This window comes from Miniopterus schreibersii (genome assembly GCF_964146895.1).
Source record: "Miniopterus schreibersii genome assembly, chromosome: 2".
NCBI lineage: Eukaryota > Metazoa > Chordata > Mammalia > Chiroptera > Miniopteridae > Miniopterus > Miniopterus schreibersii.
In genome coordinates, this window is record NC_138102.1 from 109,074,380 (window position 1) to 109,098,689 (window position 24,310).

At 36.0% G+C, this 24,310-nt stretch overlaps 1 protein-coding gene across 1 annotated transcript in view; it reads left to right on the forward strand.

Annotated features, from left to right (window-relative positions):
• CEP83 (centrosomal protein 83) overlaps positions 1 to 24,310 on the forward strand; it is a 101,018-nt gene that overhangs the window by 56,631 nt on the left and 20,077 nt on the right. The window contains exons 6-10 of the mRNA XM_081129088.1: positions 2,688 to 2,939; positions 5,477 to 5,608; positions 11,351 to 11,465; positions 12,679 to 12,823; positions 12,937 to 13,086. Coding sequence (XP_080985214.1) covers positions 2,688 to 2,939; positions 5,477 to 5,608; positions 11,351 to 11,465; positions 12,679 to 12,823; positions 12,937 to 13,086 — 794 coding nt within the window. The remainder of the gene's footprint in view (positions 1 to 2,687; positions 2,940 to 5,476; positions 5,609 to 11,350; positions 11,466 to 12,678; positions 12,824 to 12,936; positions 13,087 to 24,310) is intronic.

A 24,310-nucleotide genomic window follows, 5' to 3' on the forward strand; every position in this document is an offset into this window, starting at 1 on the left:
CTAAAAAATTAATTCAAAAAAAGTAAACAGAAAAAAGAACAAAGATAAGAAGGACAACAGATTTCCTTTTGGAAATAAGCCCAAAGACAGTAAAGCAATATCTTTAAAATTCTTAAAGAAAAAAAAATAGACCATTTGATTGCAGACCCTGTACTCTTAACCATTTCTCTGTGTTGCATCATAAAGATAATAATAACAAAGACTGATGGAGTCATTAGATATACAACCTTTTCCTTTTGGGTGCCCTAGGGAATTAGAGTGCTGCTAATTGAAAAGAAGATCAACAATTATTTCTAGTTTCTGTTCAATTTCCTTTACTTCAACAATTTTTTAAAAGTAAAATTGCTTAATACATCATCTTTCCTATCAAGGAAGCTTTATAGTCTCGAAGAGAATAAAGTAAGCTTGGAGGTAACTAACACAGGCAGATTTGGGTAAATGTCATAAAAGGTAAATTCAAAGCCTTTTTGTAAGTGTAGAGGAAGGATTGAGAGCACAGCAAATTGAAGATACCAAGGAAGATGACATATGAACCCCACTGAAAGAGGAGGAAAAGGGACGAGCTGAGGATGTATCCAAGATCTGTGCCCAGATGACGGACAGGTTTGGTGTCATAGCAGTGATTGAACAGAAACTTCTTGATAGTAGAGATTTGTGTTTATTTGCTTGTCTGCTAGGCTCTCTAATGTATCCTTACTACCTAGAACAGTGCTAGGTCCATAGTAAGAACTCAATAAATATTTGTTGCATGACAATAAGTGAATAGAGAAATTAGAAGGCAGTGGTCATCAGTTTTGGTTGGAATGATTTAGTAGTGTGCTCTGGTTTAGGAGTGGTCTAATTATCCTGACTCTGCCATTAGCCAGCTCAGTTCATAGCTTCAGCTACCACGTCAGCTATCACACAGATGCCCCTCTAAACTACTAGAGAAAGCAGTAATGTAGGAAACATGCTGGTCAAGAACATTAGCTGTCTGACCCCATGTGTAATATGAAGACTACAAGAGAAATTATTGTTACTAAATGCAATTATGTTTGTAGCACGCTCAGCTCAGCACTCATTAAAGTACTTAGTAAAGTCACCATTGTCTGAATCTGAGTCACACATTGACTCCTGACCTCGATGAGTTACCTTATGCAAAAGCGAAATGGTACCTTAAAGATCATTTAGCCCAAGCCCTTCATTTTAACTGAGGCCAAAGTGAAAAAGCAACTTGCACAGTCACACAACTAGCTGAAAGGAAAGAGAAATGGGATAAAAGGTAGGCAGGGACCAAACCCCGGGGACAATGTTTATATGTAAAGGGTGGGAGGAAAAATAGGAGAGACAAATTAGTGGGCTTTTGAGGGCTTGACTCTGAATTGTGCAGGTGCCTTCTAAGGAAGTTTTATTTTCTGGAAAAAATATTTGCTGATTGGATTGCTCTACCTATATTTCATTGACATCTTTAACTTAGCATATCCAAAACCAAACTGAAATGACTATAAGTTAAAACTGAAAAGGATCTTAGAGGGCCTCCAGCTTAATCTCTCATTTTACAAATGAGAAGAGATTCTACACTGGGTGGAGGTCTCACACTTCTTAGATTCATATGTAGCAATGTGACCAATCAGTTGTCTTTTGAGCCACTTTTGCCTAGGTTACAGAGTATACTTTAATTCCCTTTGGCTTAGAGGGAAACTTTTAAGCTCATCCTGGCCACGAAACAACCCCTGGTGTTGTTTGGAGCAGTGGTGTCTAACTTTTTTTAATAACAGAATCCTTTCATTAAGTTTAATCATCTGAAGAAATGTCATATATAAAAGGAGATTAAAAAGATGAGCTCTGGTTAACAGCAAAGATTTGGTGGTGGTGGTAGGGGACAGATAGTTTGGGAGATCAGGGAAAGGAAAGAATGAGTTTTACTGTGATTACTTGGCTGCCTCATTCCCAGAGGAGAGGCGCCTCCAAGGTGCCTCAGAGGTTAGGAAGCAGTTTGAAACCTACTGATTGGGAGACCCACGGGATCTGTAAGTGATGGTTGGCATGAATGAAAAGACCACTGGTGTTTCTGCTCTACAGGTTCCCCATTGACCTTTCTAAATGCCTTGGGGTAATGATTTTCAGTTCTTTCTTGAATCTGAGAATTAGGAACTATGCTGTCATTATAACTAGGGCTTTAATAAACTCTCAGCTATCATTTAAAAACTCTCATCAGTCAAATTTGTAGTTATTTATATAGACAAGCAGCTTTTTTTGTGAATTAAGTTGCCTTGGAACAGATAATTTTATTAGTATAGACATAGCCCAAGAATTACTATCACATGAGGAAAAGCTTAGCAGTAATCAGCATATTGATCTTGCTTAAGCCCCTGTAATGTTCTGATTAATTTTTAAAATACTTGACATTTTAATAATTATTTTTATAGTATTATTTATAATTTTGAATTTTATTTGGCAACTGATGAAGCCCTGTGCTCGACACCGTGGGGAGAATAGAACAAGGTACTTCCCCTCACATTCAAGTCATGCTGAGTCAGAAGGAAGAATGTGACATTTTAGAGTTTTTTCCTTGGTACTTCATTTCATTACCTAAACTTCCTTTTTTATATCCTGCAATTTTAAATTTTAATTTACTGGCTTGTAATGTGTGTTCATGACTGAAAATCCAATAATTTAAAGTTGTGTGCTTTCTTTCATATTATTAGACTGCAAGACTGGAGAAAGATAAAGAAGAACTACATAATCAGCTGCTTAGTCTTGATCCCACAAGAGACAGCAAACGAGTGGAGCAACTTATTCGAGAAAAAGTCCATTTGTGTCAAAAATTAAAAGAGTTAGAGGCTGAAGTAGCCGAATTAAGGGCTGAAAAAGAGAATTCTGGTGCTCAGATAGAAAATGTCCAAAGAATTCAGGTGCAGCAGTTGGCTGAGATGCAGGCTACAGCCAGATCCCTGGAGGTAAGGTTTTAATTGCTCTCTGGTAGAAAAAAAGTATGGCATACTTTTTAAAAAGTACAGTTGACAAGCCTCTGATTTTTAGAGCATAAATGTATGCTCACCAATCTCATGCTGACGTATTTGTGGAATCCAAAGAATATATACTTTCGGTGAAGAAAGCTATTGATTCATAAGCATTGGATATGCTGCCATGTATATAAAGGGACTATTTCTTCTTTGGGAGTCAAGTCACCTATCTGAAATGATTTAACTCTCGTAATGCCACAGAGTAGAATATGCAAAATCCAAAAATATTTATTTGAGTTTCTCGAGACTAAAGTTATCTAAAACCAGAAGGAACTGTTTTTTCTTAGATATTTTCTTACACCGGGATTTAAGATCTTTAAATCATAAGTACTATTTAAACAGGAACACCATACTTTATAATCTATAACAGCTTCTTGCCAGAGTAATAAAATTCAACTTGGCTACTAATGCATAAGGCTTTACTGAACTATTTTCCTGAGTTCTTGAGAGAGAAGAGCCGTTAGACTAGGCTGGTACTCCTAGAGGTACTCTCCAGTGAAAATTCCTGGTCTCAGTTGTTGGAGAGGAAGAACTTTTCCTTCATCTTGTCAGGTTTAGTGCTTGGGGGTTGTGAATTAAACTGACAACAGACATTAGTAAGAGAAAAATAGATTTTTATTCATGTATGTACACGGGGGTTCTCAGAAAAATGTGTCACAGAGGGGAAGTTAGAATTTGGGGCTTATATACCATTTTAAGCAGGAAAAGGAGAAGGGAGGAAAGGCCACTTAGGAAAGATAAGTGGGCCTTTAGCAAAGTAGGTGGGAGATATGACAGCTTTGTGAAAATGTCTGTGTAGGTGATTTTTTATCCTGATGCCGACTTCTTCTCTCTCATGCTAGGAGTCAGTCTTCTCTAGTTATGAAACTCCTGGGGCAGGAATTTATAACAGTTAAATTCTTTTTCGAGGCTCTGCTTTTAGGCAGATAAGAGGAGTTGAGGGAAAATCTCCTTTTTTTTAAATTGATTCCCAAATGTTTTCAGCTCAAAATAATTTTTATGCCACAATTGCAAAATATTCTGGACCCCTTCACCATCTTTTCAGATATGCTTACTCCTCCTAGTTCTTAGTGTCTAATATGTAGCAAATATGCTAGTTTAATGGTTTTGATTTATTTTGAGCAGTCCAAAGTGTTCTGTTTTTTATTCAGATCATTGTGAAATGATTTGAGTTGGAAGGAAAGTAGTGGGCACTTAGCTTGTAATTAAAACCCAAGATCCAAATTTAAAATAGTGGTGTGTTTTTTCCAGCCAATAAACTGATACAAAGGAGCAGTATATTGATATGTTTTGAAGAGAAGTCATATTTTTATTTTTTTGGATGAAGCTTTTGATAGTATTTACTGGTCCTGAACTAAAGTTGTCAGTATCATTGGTCTTTGGACATGAGGCAGTTCAGAATGAGACTGCTTATGTTGCCAGCCTTTCATCCTTAATGTACTTATACAGTGACAGAATAAGTGGATGATTGCAATTCAGTATGGTATATGGTCCCAGTAGGAAACTTGTAATTGAGGTCCTGTAGTGTGATTATTTTCAGGACAAGTTAAATGATGACAAAAGATGAGAGGTTCATTTGTGACATTTTAAAAAAAGCCTATATTTAATTTTGTCAGATGAAAGTAAGCACAAGACAGCAGGCTTTTCTTTCTTCTTTGACCTTTTTGGCTATCAGTGAACCCAGAAAGTATCATTTTATATTTGAGGAAAATAGGTTTTTCCCCCCTGAATTATTTTAATATACTTATATTTAACATACATAGGAAATGAAATCAAAACCGAAACTTATCCTTTAAATGCCACTTTTAACTATTTTGAGTAGAAATATTTTAAGAAAGCACTTAGTTTTCCATCCCTAATTAAAGAATACTATGAGTATTACCAGCCAGAAATTTTTTTGACAACCTCAGACTTCATTAAGAATCTTCATTATGTGATGAGACCAAGAGCTATTGAACTTTTTGCCCATATACTTCCAAAGGCTACAAATTAGTTGAGTATTTTAAATTCTTATATCTCTCTTTAAAAAAAAATCTCCATTGATTTTAGATTTTCAGTTCTCACTTCTTACTATTATAAATGAGCCCTTTCTTCTGCTTCTAGTATGCTTTTTCATATCTGCTGTGGATTTGGAAACCTCAAAAATGTTTGTTCGAATTATGTCAGCAGTAAGAGTAATTAGGTATCAAGTGAGTGCATTCATAGAAGTGTATGAGTTTTATTTCACTGGTGGCTCTTGAAATGTTTGTTGCAGGTACCTTTGCATGTTTCTCGGAGCAAACATCTTTTAGTTGAATTCTTTCATATACTTTGAGAAAATCTTTTTTCTTTGGTATGTGTTAATAATTGTTGAGATTTTGAATTAGTTTGGGTAGTGTGATTATACATATATTTTAAATAGTGCCTACTTTATTTTTATATAATTGCGAAAAATTTTGAACACATTTTAAAATATTTTGTTTTAAATAAAGGCTGAAAAACAGTCAGTTAAACTTCAGGCTGAACGCTTAGAAAAAGAGCTACAATCAAGCAATGAACAAAATACTCTTTTAATCAGTAAATTGCATAAAGCTGAACGGGAAGTAAATGCATTGACCAGTAAAGTAAGTCATCTTATGTTTCTACTTCATTCGTTAGAATATTTGATACTGTATAATGACAAAGAAAATTTGCATTTAAATAGTTTAGTTCTCTATATTGAGATCTTTTTTTGTGCCATCATTCTGCCTTCCAGATATTTGCAGACTCTGACCGGTTCTTGTGGCCGTCACTGTGAATAGTCCCTATGGCCTTCCCACTCTGAGCAGGCGTGCTGCCCCTCTTCCTTCCTGCCGGCATCGCCTTCCCTCACGGGTCTCCTTAGCTCGTTTCCCTACCCCTTTCAGATATTGCCTGTCACAGAGGCGTTCCTTGTCTTCACTTTGTAAAATACCATCTTCCCTCTTCCTCTGCCCTCTCAGTCTTATTTGCTTTATTTTTATCCATAGCTCTTAACACCTTCTGTTTATATTTGTTAATTTTTTTGTCCCTCTTTTTCTTTCCCACCCCTTACCCCAACCAAATATAAGCTCCAGAGCTCAGGGACATTGCTTTTATTATTGCTGTATCTCCAGATCCTGGAACAGCGTTGGCACACGATAGGCAGTCAGTGAATGTTAAATGGGTAAATTAATATTAGCAGCATCTGCATTTATGTTATTTAAAAAAGAATATATGGTTTGAACATTTAATATAGAGCTTTCTCAAGAATTTACAACCCCCCCCCCCCCCAATGCAGGATGCATATATAAGGAATCCAGTAACCAGAAGTAGGATAGCAGGATAGAAGTATTTTCTAGGCTACTGTCGTGAATAAGAACATCAGCGCTGGAGTCAGACAGACTGAATTTAAATTTCATTTCTCCCACTTTCTGTGGGACCTTAGGCAGTTTACGCTCTCTCTGAAAACTTTGTTTTCCTTTATAAAATGAGACTAATACTTACCTTATAGAGTATGACATAGATTAAATGAGATGTTATGCACAAAGCATTTAGCATAAGATTTAGTATATAATCATCCAAATATTAGCTGTTATTATTATAATATTAGCTAGTAGTAGTAGTAGTAGCAGTAGTAGTAACAGTACTTTGGGCATCTCTAAGAACTTGGAAATAAGACTGGTTACAAAATCAGTGAAATAATCTGTATTTTCTATCAAGGCAGAGTTACATGTAAAATCATCTTAAAAACAGAATGGCTCCCAGACCAGAAGGAATTTACTGTAGCTTGGTAGAAATATATGAACCTATCTAAAATAATTTATTTATCATAAATTCCTTGGCCAAGGAATTGCTTGAGAAGACTGAAGCAGTGTATTTTAAGTGTAATGACAAAATTGAATTTCTGTCCCCGAAAGGCCAAGACCATAATATTAGAGGTATTAGATGCTGCCCTTGAGAGATAGTCTACCCAGCTTTTCCAAGGCAGACACATACTCTTTTACCTTTGCATATTATATGTCTAGTGACATTTCCGATTTTTGTTTGAATATCTATACTTTACAGTTTACACACTGGTTTTGTGGGCAATACCTTATTTAGTTCATTAGACATGGCTGACACCAGAAAGAATAAGTGAAAATTACGCAATTAGTTTTTTATTGTTAAAATGTTTTTTAATTCAAGCATAGTCTTATAATTGAGCTTATAGGTTGAGGTTCAGATATATTTAGAAAGTAAAAACTGTCATTTTGGGGGAGGTAATGAAGTGCAGTGGAAAAGCTCATGGGGCTTTGAATCAGGTGAATCTACCTTTGAATCCCAGCTCATTCATCTCACTCGCCACCTGTGTTACTTCTGACTTGCTTAACTGTTAAATGGGGACAGTACCTATCTCTTTCAGGGTTTTTGTAAAATTAAAGATGGTATTGAACATAATAAATAGTAGCTGGTGATGAAAATGATAATGGCAACAATTACATACTTATGATACCCTTCGGTGAGAAAAGGATGTGCATAATTTGAGACACTGACTAATTTCATTCTTCACTGTATCAGTAACTATGCGTATGACTTTAGGCAGGTTACTTAGTATCTTTGGAATCCATTTTCCTCATAGATGAAATGAGGCATCGTTCCAGCTGATCCCTAAGAATCCTGCCAGCCTACTAAGGTTGTGTAAGTCTTCTAGAAAATAAATAATTTGATTGCTTCCTGGTTAACTGTGAGAAAATTATTTCTGTATTCAGTAGATACATATTGAGTGCCTACCATGGTGGAGTATGCAAAGAAATACATGCAAAACAAAGAAGTAAATTCAGGATACAGGGAGTGCTCTCAGGCTTTTCTTCCAATTCTGGTATAAATGATTTTCAACTTTATTAAAAAAAAAATAGTACTCAGTATGTTCAAAACATTGTTGTGGACCTGAGCAGTGGAACTGAACTGCTGGAATAACCTGAACCATAGATGGAGCAATAGGACATTGGATAAACTGGCTTTTGCTGTGGCTTCTAACTCTTCAAAGACCGCCAAATACTTTCCTTGCAGCATATTTTATGTGAGCTCCCTGGCTGGCTTCTGTCCAGACCCTGATTTTCCTTTTTCTGTTCATAGGCTTCCCTATTGCTCTTTCTTTTTAGAGTTAGCACATAGATGGTTTCTCCTATACTGCTGAAGGAAGAGGAGCATTTTAGTGTAGTATTATTTCTTTGCTTGTTTGTTAATACACATTGCTAAGAGTTGCCTGTCTTTTGAAAGGAGCACTTGCATTATTTTGTATATAAATGGCATATTAAAAATCACTCTTCAACTTTAGAAAAGCCAAGTTTTCATTTGAAATATTGCATGTGAAAAGGTTTCATTGGAAGGATAAATTTTAAAATAGTATTTCCAAGATGATTGTCACAGTTTTCTTTGCAAATTGAAATTTTCATCACCATTATTTTGCAATTCTAGGAAATGGTTGTTTGCAATGCAAAGGAACAACTGGGGTGTATTCAAATTTATAAGTGTTAGTTTTTTTTAGTGGCGTTATATCAGTGTGACTATATGTCTTGGATTAAAAAATATTACTAAAGATGATCTGAGAATGATGACCTTATCTCATATTCAGTGAGATAAATTCTCCTAGTTACCTCATGAAGTGTTTGATCTTTAGAACTCCAATAAAATAGACAGCTTTAAGGGAGCCTCCCATGGAGTTATCCTTATTAACTAAATTAATGAGGTCATACCATCTGAGACCTTGGAAAAAAATAAGAATTTAAGTACTATCTCTTTGAGATTTGCAGAGCTTCTTGAGTAATACATTTTTCAACTATATTTCTATTTCTTGCTTCCATATATTGCTTCCTGGCATTTTCTCTGTGTGTATGTGTAACTTAACAGGTTCTGAAACCTTGTAAAATGTTTACTATTGCCATTTTTTAAAACATTTCTTAAAGCTTTGTTAGTTGTACTAGGTAGTATTCTCTGGATACTGGCATTCTGCTGTGTCGAAAGCATGAAGCATATTTACAGCGGGCCATAATCTACATGGAAAACATTGTGGGGAAAAACAAGAAAGACAAAAACAGTAGTTGGCCCAAGTAGTTTCAGAAGACTGAATCTCTTGAAATTATATGCAGCATTTTAACATGGTACATTTTGTTTAGGAAAAGATCCCTAGTTTCCCTAGGATTTTTGAGGCCTGAATACAAAGAAAGTTAAGAACCAGGGATATAGATGCAGAAAGAAACGTTATGACTTTGGAATTTGGTTCAGATTACTCATAGAAAGTGCGACTGTCATATCTAAGCAATAAATGCTTTAATACAGTTTTCATTTTTATTAAAATAATTTTTTAAGTATACTTTAGGAAGTTAATATTAGTATAAGTGCATTCATTATTTTAGGATTATACAAATACTTAAACTCACCTTGGTGCATAGATGAGTAAATTTGAATGCAGAGAGGACAAATACCTTGCTTTAGCAGGTACCGCTAGTTTAATAAAACAAGTAGACCTGAAGACAGACTTCTCTTATTGTTTGACTTCTTGTCCAGTGTTCTTTCAGTTTCAGTAATTATAATTTATTTGAAAAATGTTTTCTCATTGCAGTAAATCTGAGGATGAAATGAATTAAGAAATAGATTTTTATTTCGTAGTTCTTGTTGAAATTAATCAAGATTCTGCAACATAAGATGGCTCTAATTTTTCACTTCATATTTAAATCAGCTACAGCGTTGTTTGTTAATGAGCTACTATGTCATTCTTAACCTTTTACAGTTAGTATGTAATAGCAGGTTATAATTATATTTGTCACAGAGAATGGATTTTTATTGTGCTCAAAAATTTAAAACACTTATAGTTTAAATTCTGTTTGTCCATGAAATCATAATGTAGTAAAATCCAATCTACAAGAATTTTAAGTATTTAAATAAATGTAATTTCTTATCTGCTGGCATGTAGTTAAACATTGTTCTATGGGACCTGCTTTCATAGAAAAGAACTTTAGAAAGATTTAAAAATGCAAAACTTATGTCAGCACAAGGTATTTATTTTCTGTAGTGTCATTTAAAACTCAACAAGTTAATTTGGAGAGGAATGCATCTTAATGTGGTTAGTAGTACAGAGGAAGTGCAGTACATGCTTTTCTATTTATTTCCTTTAAGTGGGAATTTTATACCAAGCCATTCCTTACAATGTTTTCAAGACCTTTCATAGGTGGAGTTTCTTTCAGTAAGACACTTCTGTTTCTCATCCTTGCCCCCTTTGGCTCTAGGACCTCTTGATTTCTTTCTAACTGCCGACTCCAGTTTTTTTAGATGATTATTACACTCAAATAAATCATCCTTAACCCTCCTGTTCCCATCATGTCACATTTTACATATTTCACTTGTACATACTCATGGCTTTCTACTCTGATTTCATAGTTTTATACATTAGTATAATATGTCAGAATGCAGGTTTATCTAACCTTTATATCTGATAGTACTATACCTAATTTTAGAAGCACCTTCCCAAAGGGAAGGGATATAGAAAATGTTAGGGTAGTGCAGGTGATTGGAGAGAGAAAGCTTTCTTGTTTGCTGCTTTATCCCCAGCTCCTAAAACAGTGCCTAGCACGTAATAGGTGCTCCATAAATATTTATTGAAAGAATGAGGGATTACTGTTTATGAACTAGAATTATTCAACTTCCAAAAGGGATGTCTCAGGGAAGACTGAAAATTGGTATGCGATGGGTTAATTATATGGAAAACATTGACAATTATTTACATTTACTCATGGCTTTAAAAGAATCAGATTTTGACAATAAAGGTTTAGATTTATAAGTTTCATACTTGTTCCTCCCGCTACCACCACATATGTGTGTGCGTGCGCATGCTACACATTATTTATTCAACAAATTCAGTTGATCCTTTTTGTCCCCCTTGTCAGTTCTTTGCTTCTTAATTGGGTTCTTTTCCTTCAATATCTTAATCCACTATATTTGCAATGAGTTAATTTTCTGAAACAAAGTTCATTGTACCACTGTTAATAGCTAACAGGATACACAACCCTTTTATATGGCATATAAAGTTTATTCCCTGCCACTCCACAGATCTTTGCTATAACACATTTGCTTGATTTTCAAGCAGGCAATGTGACCTTATACCTATGTGACATTTTATATGCTGTTCCTTATACCTCGAATGCCTTTTTGCCACCAACTCTCTTTTAAAAACAAAGGTTCACTTTTACCAGGCACTGAAACCTTCCCTTGTGGAAGGTGCTTACTCGCTACTGTACTACCATAGCGTTTTCTCATTTCTGCTGATGTGTCGGGGTAAGCAGTTAACAAGAAAATAACCAATAGTAATTTTGATTTCTAATTTTCAACAGGTAAAAGAGCTTAAACATTCAAACAAACTAGAAATAACAGACATCAAACTGGAAGCAGCAAGAGCTAAGAGTGAGCTAGAAAGAGAAAGAAATAAGATTCAGAGCGAACTGGATGGTAATAAATAATTTGCCATGCGTTTTATTATTTTCATATATAAACTAAAATTATTAAAATAGATCACACTGAATTTTTATGTCCAGATTTTTACCTTAATTGAATTTTGGTATTAGAGCACATATGGATTGTTTTTGTCTATATGTTGAATGTGCATTCTGTGATCTAACTTTTAAAAAAATCTTATGTTTATGTATAGTTACTTGATTAATACATAAATTAAGTGAAATTTTGCAATGTGAATTTCATACTTTCTGAGTTTATAAGTTTAAATTTATTTAGATCATCATGTGATTATTAGTTCCAGGCCCAATTTTTACGTTTAAAAATATTTTTATGTAGACCCTAGGCCAGTGATTGAGCCTAGGCTTATTTTTAAGCTCCAGTTTAGTGTTTAGAATGTCTCTCTCATCAAGACTCCTCAGAAATTATATTATTTCTGATAAGCTGCTGTTGGCCCGTAACTATCCTCGAGTTGGCCTTTAGTTGATTGAACTGGCCTCTAGTTTCAGACAGAACTTATACAATGAATGATTGTTTTCATTATTGGTTTGTACTTGATGTTGACTCATGAGCTTACATAGAGTTAGGGAGTAAATTTTCTTAGGAGCTTAAAGAGTTTGGGATCCAGTTCTGCATTCTTTTTTAACTTTGAATTAGATAACAAATTTTAGTTTTTCAGTCTGAAAAATACTTGTCATCTAATTACAAGGAAGACTTGTAAATTCATTGAACAAAAGTGAAAGTTTCCAGTTTATATTTCTACTAGAAATGTAATAATTCTGCTAGAATGATAGGTTCTGAAGGGTCCTATGGTTCTGTTCACTCTGCTTCCGGCCGGCTCTGTGACGACGTCCTCTGTGGGGCTTAGCTTATAGAACCCTTTTAGAGCTGGAGTGAAGGGAGTTTGGCTGTCACCCAGGTTGATGTCCCTAGCTCTAAAGATTCAAGTGAATAAATGTGTATAACCTTTTATTAACATTTTGTGTGTATGCTGAATAAAATTATGACAAAAATTAGCTCTAAGTTTTAGTTTGTTTCATTGTTATGAAAAGTTTATTGATGTAACGATCTTTGAGAATGTATTTCCAGAGTCACTTACTTTCTACACTCTTCTAATTGTCTTACCAGTTTATGAATGTTTGCTGTTAAATGTGATTTTTCATCTTAATAAGATTGAGTACAGCACATTTTTCTCCTTAAAAAATACTAGGATTACAGTCAGACAATGAAATTCTCAAATCAGCTGTTGAACACCACAAAGTGCTCTTAGCAGAAAAGGATCGTGAATTAATACGTAAAGTACAAGCTGCCAAGGAAGAAGGTTATCAAAAACTTGTGGTATTACAAGATGAAAAGTAAGTACATAATTACCTTTTTTTGTGTTAAATCTCCTTGCAGATGAACACATTTTGCTCTCATATTATGCTTATTGTAATTCTTGTAACATAATTATCACCTGTTGTTTTAGGCTTGAACTTGAGAACAGATTAGCGGATTTAGAGAAGTTGAAAGTGGAGCATGATGTCTGGAGGCAGTCTGAAAAGGATCAGTGTGAAGAGAAGTTGCGGGCTTCGCAGATGGCAGAAGAGTCGGCCAGAAGGGAACTTCAAAGTATTAGGTTATATATATTTATATATATTTGCAACTTTTCATTTTGAAATAATTTCAGAGCTAACAAAACATTGTAAAAGTAGTACAAAGAACTCCCATATAATCTTCACCCAGATCTCACATATTAACGTTAATCTTACATAACCACATTACAGTAATCAAAGCTACCAAGTTAACATTAATATAATTAGGAAATCAAATAAACATTACTGTTATCAAGCCTATAGACTTCATTCAGATTTTACCAATTATCCCACAGATGTCTTTTCTCTGGTCCAAAATCCAATCCAGAATCATACATTGTCTTCACTTAATGTCCTTTAATCTTCAGCATTAACACTTTTGTAGAGTACTGGCCAGTTATTTTGTAGATTATCCCTCAATTTGAGTTTGTCTTACATTCTACTAATTAATACATTTAGTTAAATTTAAGTTACACATTTTTAGCAAAAATAATGCCAAAGTCAAAGCCACATGTCCTCAGTGCATCATATCAGGAGGTATATGATTTGTCCCCTTACTGGTGATGTTAACTTTAATCACTTGGTTAAAGTGGTGTCTGCCAGATTTTTTCACTATAAAATGACTACTTTTTCTTCTTTGTAATATATAATTATGGAGAGATACTTTGAGACTGTGTAAATATTCTCTCATACTTTCTCATCATACATTCTTCCACTTATTTTAGCATCCATTGATAATTCTTGTCTGAAACAATTATTACTTTAGTGTTTGCCAAAAGATGTTCTCCTATTTCTGTCACTTCTACATTTATTAGTTGGAATTCTCCTGAAAAGAAGAGCTTTCCCTTTTTCTAAATATAATCTTCATAACAGTTTGAATGCATGGATTCTTTTTTTACCTTATGGGTTATAATCTTTTATTATCATTTGTTTTGTTGCTCAGATTGTCTCAGATTTGGCCATTGGAAGCTTTTTCAAGTTGATTTCTATGTCCTTTTGACATCACCCGCATCATTTTTTGAGGTCATCTTTATTTTCTGACATCACAAGATGTTTTGGCTCATGTTGCACTTTCTCTGCCCCAGGCCTGGAATCAGCCATCTCTCTAAGGTCCTTTTTAGTATATTGGAGAATGGTATTTAGAAATCAGAATTTCAGCTCTAGATGTACTAATTGATAATTCTTTGTTTTTTTTACCCTTGATTTTTATGGGTTGTTATTAGAAATACTAGCCCTTTGACATATGTTGCAAATATTTTCCCCAGTTTTTCAGTCTTTTGACTTTGTCATTGCTTGTAGGCCCTCTCAGTGAACTGAAGTAGGAAATACGTATACACAGATAACACATTTTTATCTATTTATTTTTTGTATGCATGCACGTCAGTAATCATGAACTCGTATTGATATTCCGGTTCCAGTTTGACACCGTGGTCTTCACTCTAGCCTTTGCTGTTAACCATGAGAAATGTGGCTCTCATTATTCGTAATATATTTACTTATTTTCTCAGTCCTAGAATACACATAGTTTTGCAATTACTAATTTATAACTGAAAAAAAAGCCTATTAATTAGTGTGTAATATTTGTGTACAAATCTTTTTTTTTTTTTGTCTTTAACCTTTGAGCGTATCGCCAAAATCTGCCTTCCAGACATTCTGAAGTCTTTTCTCTGCCAACCTCCCTTCGTTGTGGTTGCATGTATTCACTTATAAAGTGTTTTCTTATCCCGTTTTGGTTCATTTATTTCTGTTTTATTTCATTTTGGGTTCCCACTTCATCCTGTCGGTTTTATTTATTTATTAATTCAATGTGGCTCTAAACAACATCAACATGGTTCTGAAAAACAACTATAAAAAAATTTCTTTAAAAAAGTGCCTCTCCCCACATCTATATTACCCTTTTCCTGTCTCTCAGCCTACTTGCCCCCCAAATTAATCTTATTAGTTTCTAGTTTATTCCTATTTCCCCCTACACTATAAGTGGCAGAAGCATGTATATTTTTCTCCCCTCTTATCAGTATTTCCTTGAAATTGCTCCATGTTAGATATTTTCCTCATTTTTTATAGCTGCATAGCACTTCATTGTGTGTATGTAGCAACATTTATTCAGCCAGTCTTCTAGGTTTGAGCATTTAGTTTCCAATATTTTGTGATTACAAACAGTGCTGCAATCAGTAATCTTAATCTTGTATATGTATACATTTTCATGTTGTTAGAGGTGTACCTTTAGGGTATATTCGTGACGTAAGTAATAGATGGGTCAAAGGGTAAATGCCTGTGTAGTCTTGTTTGATACTGCCAATTCCCATCCCAGAGAATTGTGCCACTTTGCATCTCCGTGTAGCTTAATTTGTATTTTTCGTTAGGAATGGGATTGAACAATTTTTCATATGTTTAAGGACCATTTTTATGACTTTTTGGTGAATTTTCTTATCTGTTCATGTCTTTCCCTATTTTCTGTTGAATTCTTTGTTTTTTTACCCTTGATTTTTATGGGTTATTATAGGAAATATTAGGCCTTTATTTTTGACATATGTTGCAAATATTTTCCCCGGTTTGCCAGTCTTTTGACTTTGCTTATGGTATTTTTTTGTCATACAAACTATTATGTAATAGAATTTATTAATATCTTATTGACACTGGATTTTAAATTATAGTCTCTTCCTGCACTGAGTTAAAGAGGAATTCACTTTTTTGCACTTGCGTGGTTTCATATTTTGCGTTTATTGAGGCCCTTGATCTATATGGAGTATATTCTTTTATATGCTGTGAGATATGAACTTAATTTTTCTTCTTTATAAATGTTGAGTCAATTGTCTCTTTTATTTAAAAAAGTATCTTTGCCCCAGTGATTTTGAAGACACCTTTATCATATTTTAGATTTCCATTTATATTTGGGTATATTTCTGGACTTTCCATTCTGTTTTCTGGTCTGTTTGTCTATTCAGGAGCCACTACCACAATATTTTTACTTATAAAGTCTTTATAATATGTTTTAATGTCTGGTTGGATTATTCTATCGTTCTAGTTTTTCTCTCTCTTTTTAAAAAATATCTTTATTGATTTCATAGGGAGAGAGAGAGATAGAAACATCAATGAAGAGAGAGAGTCATTGATGGGCTGCCTCCTGCACGCCCCCCACTGGAGACCGAGCCTGTAACCCGGGCATGTGCCCTGACCTGGAATCGAATCTTGATCTCCTGGATCATAGCCTGATGCTCAACTGTTGAGCTGTACCAGCCAGGCCTAGTTTTTCTCTTATAGTAACTTATTGACTGATCTTTTAGTTTCTCCATATGAACTTGAATACCAATGTCTAGCTCCATAAAAGAATTCGTTGGTATTTTTATTGGGATTTCTTTAAATTTTTAAACTAATTTAGGGAGAACTGACATCTTTATGATGTCTAATTGTCCTACCCAAGAACAGATATTTTTGTTTACTGAAATTTTCTGTCTTTCAGAAGAGTTCTAAAACTTTGTGTAATTTTGGCACATTTCTTGTTTATTTCCAAATACTTAATCTTCCTTGTTGCTATTGTAAATGTTTTTTTCTCTCATTTTGTTCTCTAGCTTGTTATGTTTGTTTATGAAGCCTGTCAACTTTTATATATTAATTTTGTATCCTGTTAACTTACTAAAGTCTTTTATTGAGTTAGTTTTATTATGAATTGTCTAGTATTTCTCAGTTATACTATCATATCATCTACAAATACAGATAATTTTACTTCTTTACCAATTCTTATGCCTGTAATTGATTTATCTAATTGCACTGGCAAGCACCTCCAATATAGTATTGAGTAGTTTTAGAGATAGTGGGTATCCTTGCCTTGTTCTTGATCATAGTGGAATGTCTCCTGTATTTTCATTAAGAAGCTAGCTTTAAGGTATATGTATATTTTATCATTTAAGAAAGTATCAATTTTTATTTTCCTGATTTTTTATTTTATTTTAAATATATCTTTATTGATTTCAGAGAGAGGAAAGGAGAAGGGGATAAAGAGATAGAAACATCAATGATGAGAGAATCATTGATCGAGCCCACAACCCGGGCATGTGCCCTGACTGGTAATCGAACCCCGATTGCCTGGATCCTAGGTCGATGCTCAACCGCTGAGCCACTCCCGGCCGGGCTCCTGATTTTTTTAAATCAGCCATGACGTTTAAAATTATCAAAGTTTTTAGTATCTCTGGAGATAATAATTTTTCGTCCCTTGGCTCTATTAAAATAATATATTAATGGCTTTCCTAATCTTGAACCAACCATAATTTCAGGAATAAAGTCCTCTTGATCTTTTTGTAAGGTGGTAGTGTATTCTCTTTGTTAATGCTTTATGTAGTACTTGGTCTGTAATTTTTTTTTTTTTTTTTGGTAATGCCTTTATCAGGTTACGTATCAGTGTTATCCTTGCTCATAAAAAAGATTAGGATAGTTTCCTTGGTTTACAGTGGGAAAAACATGGGACTGTGGAATTACCTGGATTTTGAAGGCTGTGAAACCAGCTAGGCCTGTATCTTTTTCTGGGGTAGTTCTTTGATAACTATCTGTTTCTTCTACACAAATCAACTTGTTTAAGTTCTCTGTCTCTATTGGGATCAGTTTTGATAATCTGTATTTTCATAAGAAAATATTCCTTCCATCTGCGTTTTCAAATTTATTTGCATAGAGGCCTGCAAAATAGTTTTTTATTCTTTAATTTCACTGTTTCAGTGCTTATTTTCCCTTGGTTATTTCTTATTTTGTGCATGTGCTTTATTCCCTCAATTGCGTTTGACATGCAATATTGTATTAGTTTCAAGTGTAGAGTACAGTAGTTAGGCATTTATATAACTTAAGACGTGATCTCTCCCAGTAAGTCTAGTACCCACCTAGCACCATACATATTTATTACAATATTATTAACTATATTCCCTGTGCTGTACTTACATCCCCATGACTATTTTGTGACTGCCCATTTGTACTTCTTAATCTCTTCACCTTTTTCATCCAGTCTCCCAACCCCCATCTCATCTGGCAACCAGCAGTTTGTTCTCCGTATCTATGAGTCTGTTTCTGTTTTGATTTTCATTTGTTTTTTAGATTTCATTTGTAAGTGAAATTTTATGGTATTTTTCTTTGTCTGACTTAATTCATTTAGCTTAATACCCTTGAGGTCCATCTGTGGTGTTACAGATTTTATTCCTTTTTAAGGCCGAGTAATATTCCATTATATATATGTATCATGTCTTCTTTATCCAATCATCTATCGATGGACACTTACGTTGCTTCCATATTTTCGCCACTGTATATGAAATGTCCTTCTTTGTCTCTTGCTACAGCCTTTGTTTAAAACTCTGTTTTATCTGATATAGGACCTCTTTTGGTTCATCTTGTGTAGGACTCTCTGTACTTTCTGGACTTCTGTGTCTGTTTTCTTTGTCATGTTAGGGATATTTTCAGTCATATCTTCTTCAAGTAAGTTTTCAGTCCCTTGCTCTGGTGTTCTGGGCTGGAGAGCCTGGCGTAGTGCTAGAATTACTCAGTCCTCAGTGAGGACCTCCACAGCTGGGATATTTCTCTCAATTTTTAATCACTACATGTGGGTGTAGGATCAACCCGTTTTGTGTCTTTACTTCTCCTATGAGTCTCAGGTGGCTTCTTTTTTTTATATCCTTATTTGTAGGAGTTCTGTTCAATTCATCTTCAGGTGGTTCTCCAGGGTGGTGGTTGTGTAATTTAGTTGTAATTTTGATGAGGTTGTGAGAGGAGGCAAGCATAGCATTTACTCCTCCATCTTACCTACTCCGCCATCTTGACCAGAACTCTTCCTCTCTTTGTTTTTTTCTTTTTAATTTATCTTTATTATTGAAAGTATTACAGATATCCCCCCTTTTCTTCCCCATTGATCCCCTCTACCCCGCATCTGCGTGCCCCCAGGCCTTCAACACACTATTGTCTGTGTCCATGGGTTATACATATATGCATGTAAGTTCTTTCATTAAGCTCTCCCAACCCACTCGTACCCCTGCCTTCCCACTGAGATTCATCAGTTTGTTCCATGCTTCTGTGTCTCTGGATCTATTTTGTTCCTCAGTCTATTTTGTTTATTAGATTCCACATGTGAGTGAAATCATGTAAAACGGAATCAGGAAGAATCAGACAACCTGAATAGTCTAATAACAACTGATGAAATCGAAGCAGTAATAAAACTCCCAGCAAACAAAAGCCCTGGTTCAGACAGCTTCACAGGGGAGCTTTCTAATTCTTTAAGTTGTAGGGTTAGATAGGTTACTAAATATTTTTCTTGCTTTTTGAGGTCGGCCTGTAGTGCTCTGAACTTCCCTCTTAGGACTGCTTTTGCTGTGTCTCATAGATTTTGGGTTGTGGTGTGTTCATTTTCATTTGTTTCCAGGAAGTTTTTGATTTCTTTCTTGGTCTCTTTGGTAACCCATTCATTGTTTAATAACATGCTATTTAGCCTCCATGCGTTTGAATGTTTTTTAGTGTTTTTACTGTAGTTTATTTCTAATATCATGCCATTGTGATCTGAGATGGCTTGATATGATTTTAGTCTTCTTGAACTTGTAGAGACTGGTTTTGTGTACTAACATGTGGTCTGTCTTTGAGCATGACCCATGTACCCTTGAGAGGAATGTATATTCTTCAGCTTTGGGATGAAATGTTCTGTAAATATCAATTAAATCCACCTGATCTAGTGTGCCATTTAGAGTCACTGTTTCTGTGTTGACTTTTTGTCTGGAATCTATCCAGTGAAGTCACTGGGGGGTTAAAGTCCAGGACTATGACTGTATTGTTGTTGATCTCTCCCTTAAAGTCCTTAAGGTTATTATTGATAGATCCTTATTTATTACCATTTTAATTCTTTATGCCTGTGTTTCTCTATTTCTTATTATTATAGCAGTCCTTTTAATATTTCTTACAGTGCTTCTGTTTCTTCTTCTAATTACAGCAGTCCCTTTAACATTTCCTGCAGTGCTGGTTTGGTGGTGATAAACTCCTTTAGCCTTTTTCTTTTGCATGGGAAGCTCTTTATTTCACCATCTATTTTGAAGGATAGTCTTGCTGGATAGAGTAGTCTCGTTTTCAGATCCTTGTTTTGCATTACCTTGCATATTTCATGCCATTCCCTTCTGGCCTGTAGAGTTTCTGATGAGAAGTCAGTTCATCAGAGCCTTATGGGAGCTCCTTTGTAGGTAACAGATTGCTTTTCTCTTGCTGTTTTTAATATTCTGTCTTGAATTTTTGGCATTTAAATTATGATGTGTCTGGGCATGGGCCTCTGGATTCTGCTTGCTTGGGATTCTCTGTGCCTTCTGAACTTGTGAGGCTTTTTTCTTGACCAGGTTACGGAAGTTTTCTGCCATTATTTCTTCAAACAGGTTCTCTAACCCTTGCTTACTTTTGACCTCTGACACTCAAATGACATGAATATTGTTATGTTTCATGTTGTCCCACAGCTCCCTTAGACTGTACTCCTGTTCTTTAATTGATTTTTCTGTTTGGATATCTGATTGAGTGATTTTTTTCTACCCTGCCTTCTAATTCGCTGATCTGATCCTTAGCTTCCTCTAATCTGCTGTTTATTCCTTCCAATGTATTCTTTATTTCTATGTCATTCTTCATTTCTGACTCATCATTTTTCACAGTTTCCATATCTTTTTTATGCTCTTAAGCATCCTTACAATCAGTATTCTGAACTCTACATCTGATAGATTGCTTATCTCCATTTCATTTAGCTCTTTTTCTGGAAACTTCTCTTGTTCTTTCATTTGGGGCTTGTTTTTTGTCTCCCCATTTTGGCTGCCTGTATAGGTTTGTTTCTGTGTATTAGGTAAGCCTGGTAGGACTCTCAGTCTTTTTGGAAGGTCTCTGGTGCAGGCCAAAGTCAGCCACTGTTTGTGACTGGCCTTGAGTTCCCTGTTTGTTGCTATCAACAACCCACAGGTTGAGATCACCTCTGTTGGGGCTGGGTGCATTTGGACAGGACCAAGATGCACACCAAAGTCTGCTTTTCCAAGGCCTGGGTCCAGAATCAGATCAGGCAAAGACTCAAAGCACTCTGAAGTCTGTCTCTGCCTGCAGGCTAATTAATGTGGTTTCCTTAATGAGCCTCAGGCTGTAGAAATTCCATGGGGTAGGGTAAGAGGTTTTCCAGCAGCTTGGAGCAATTGCTTCCCCCTCAGGCAAAAGCTCCTTGGAAGGTAAATGGCTGCCTGAGAAAGATGTCCTCTGCATTATGAGGGAATGACTCGACTCAGGAATCTAGAGGAGTGTTCTCTGAGCTCTGTCTCCAGAGTCCACAACCTGAGATTCTCCTCACACAGCTCCAGCCCACTCTACCTTCCCTCTGCTGGAGCCCAAGATGAGTGGCTGCACACGAAACTTTGTGTGTTGGCTCTTTAAGAAGCAACATTTCCAGCTGTCTCACCCTGGGAGACAGAAATCGGGCTGCTTTTCACAACCAGGTGTTTTGTGGGCGCCTTTTTCAAGTCTGGTGCTCTTGGGGTTTACGCCCCAGAGTCCTCAGTGGGAATCCCCCACAGTTGAGATATCCCTTGGGACCTTCAGCTGCTGCCTGTGAGAGCCATCCCTCTTGGGTCTCCGCACTTTCTACCAGTCTCTGTGTGGTCTCCACTTTCCCTCCTTGGTTATGAGGGTGCTCTCCAGCTCGTTTTCAGTTGCAGTTGATTCTTCAGGATGGGTTTTCCCTATTTTAGTTGTTAATTCCCATTTGATCCTGGGAGAGTGTCAGTGTAGCTTCCACACAGTCCGCCCCCATATTTAATCCCTCTGTTCTAACTTCTGTGCCTGCTATTCTCCTATTACTTTCTCTGTGAGGCCAAGTCTATAATTTGAGATCAAAGAAGACAGGTTTTTTTCTTGGTGAATCAAGTTAGAAACATCCAGAAAAGGGTCTGTGCCTGGTTTACACACCCACCCCTGGGCCAGTGAAATAGGACACTATGACCCAGCCAGGGTTTTATGCTTATTTCATTTGCAGGGGGAGGGGTGTAATGTACAGTTTGTAATCATAAGTGAGGGGAGGTGTGTTGGGGAAATAACAACAGTAATAATGCAAAGGGAACTTACTCATTTTTTGCATTGCTTAAAGCCACAGAGATCTATTTTCTGTTTGTGGCTTTAATTTTTTTAAGGGTTTTAGAAACTTTTTAAAAAAACTGTTAATATGTCCTCCTTTCGATTTATACTCCATGTTGAGATAAATTATCTGTTGTATATCATCTTAGTATGGAGTAGAAGACTTATACTTAGCCAGCTGGACAAGTTCTCTTCCAGAATTTGAACTGTAAAGTAAGTGATGGAAGAATATGCGGCAACATTTGAAAGACCAGACAGTTCTTGTGGCTTGTCCTTGCTCGGGATTCTGGTCAGTTATTCTAGCCTGGTTCTCAATCTCAGGTCCCTGTCAACTCAGTGAGTCTCATATATTGTCCCTGGAATGCCCCTTTATGCTAATAATGCCCAAAGTTAATTTCCGTGCTCACAAGGAAGAATCTTGCTTTTCTTGGGTTGATATAAGGACTGCCATTCTCAAGAAATTGGTTCTAGTGATCTTTAACAATAGAGAAATCACAAATACAACTTCTTTCATTTTCCCTATCTATCTGTTGTTTTCCCTTGATAATGGAGGCTGACTCCAAATGAAGCCAAGAGGTTACAGTAGAACTTTCATGTGTAATATTGTATTACTGGCCACCTATAGTTATTTAAATCAAATTTTATTTTTTTATTTTATTTTTTAATTTATCTTTATTGTTTAAAGTATTACAGATGTCCCTCTTTTCCCCCCATTGACCCCCTCTGCCCTGCTCCCACCCTCTCAATTTTAAATTTATTAAAACTTTTAAAAATTAAAAGTTCAGTTCCTCAGTTACAATAGCCACATTTTAAATGTGCGCCATATTGAATGATGCACATCATAGAACATTTTCATCATTAAAGAAAGCTCACAGAGCACAGTTGGACCATAAATCCTTAAGAATAGGGATTCTGTCTTTGTTTTGCACTGATATATCTGCCACACTTAGCATTTGTAGGCACTCAGTAAATATTTGTTGAATGTTGAAATGACACATATCAGCTGTCTGCCCCAGAAAACCTAAGCAGTGATCATCATAATTGGCTCTCCTGTACTTGGAAGAAAACTTGGAAAAGCTCCATCTCACTGTTATTCCAAATGTCTCCATTTATTTTCCACAGCCGCATTCTCGGTTTTACCTCGGCCATCCAGTCTACCTACTACTTCTACTTCCATTATTTCCATAATTACTTTTGAAATATAAAGTCCTTGAGCATGTACTTTCTCATTCCCCAGCTTACTCATCCTTCAGCTTTTGACTACTCCCCAGCACCAATCCATTTAAAGCTTTTCTCTTAACGATTTTTGCTGTAACCTCTGAAGTTCCATTCCCAGTACATTTTTTACATTCTTTGCATTTTTCTAAACACCCCTTACTGACACCTGACTTTGTCCTGATGGCATATTATCTGGCAGCCCATTTAAAAAAAATTCCTCACTGGAGGATATCCTCTCACTGATTTCTAGACTGGGGGTTGGGGGTGGGGAAGAGATCAAAGTGAGAGAGAACCATCAATTGGTTGCCTCCTGTACGTGCCTGGACCTGGAATAGAGCCCACAGCCTTTTGGTGAACAGGTCAGCGCTCCAACCAACTGAGCCACCTGGCCAGGGCCCTGACAACCCTTTTAAGTGGCAATTATTCATCCTTACTCTCTCCTGCAACTAGGGCCCAAGAAAGGAAGTCAGTATTTCTGAGTTCCGCTCTAGTTTCTAGACCATTGACTAACCCGTTAAAATGGGTTTTCCTTTGATAGCCGTAGCATTCATCTTCCTCCCTCCCTCCCCCTCCCCCTTCGTCCCCCTCCCCCTTCATCCCGCTCCCCTTTCCCCTTCGCTTTCTGTTTCCCTCCCTCTCTCTCCCTCCGAATACTGACCTACAGGATATCCTCCAGCAGTCACTGAAGACCTTGACTTCTCGCCCGCTTTTTTCTATTTTTTGTCCTTTGCTTTCGTTCTTGGTGAGTCTACATCTATATTGTTGACCCATCCAACAGCTTAGCGTTATAGTTTATTTTCTCTTCACTCTGGAATTCCCTGTCTTACTCTACTTCAGTAGCTCTGCACTTAGCCATACCTTGTCATCCCTTAGAACTGATCACTTCAGAAATGGCTTTTTTCTCCTATTCGCTCCATTCTCACTGAAGACAGTGAAATTGATATTTCTCGGACA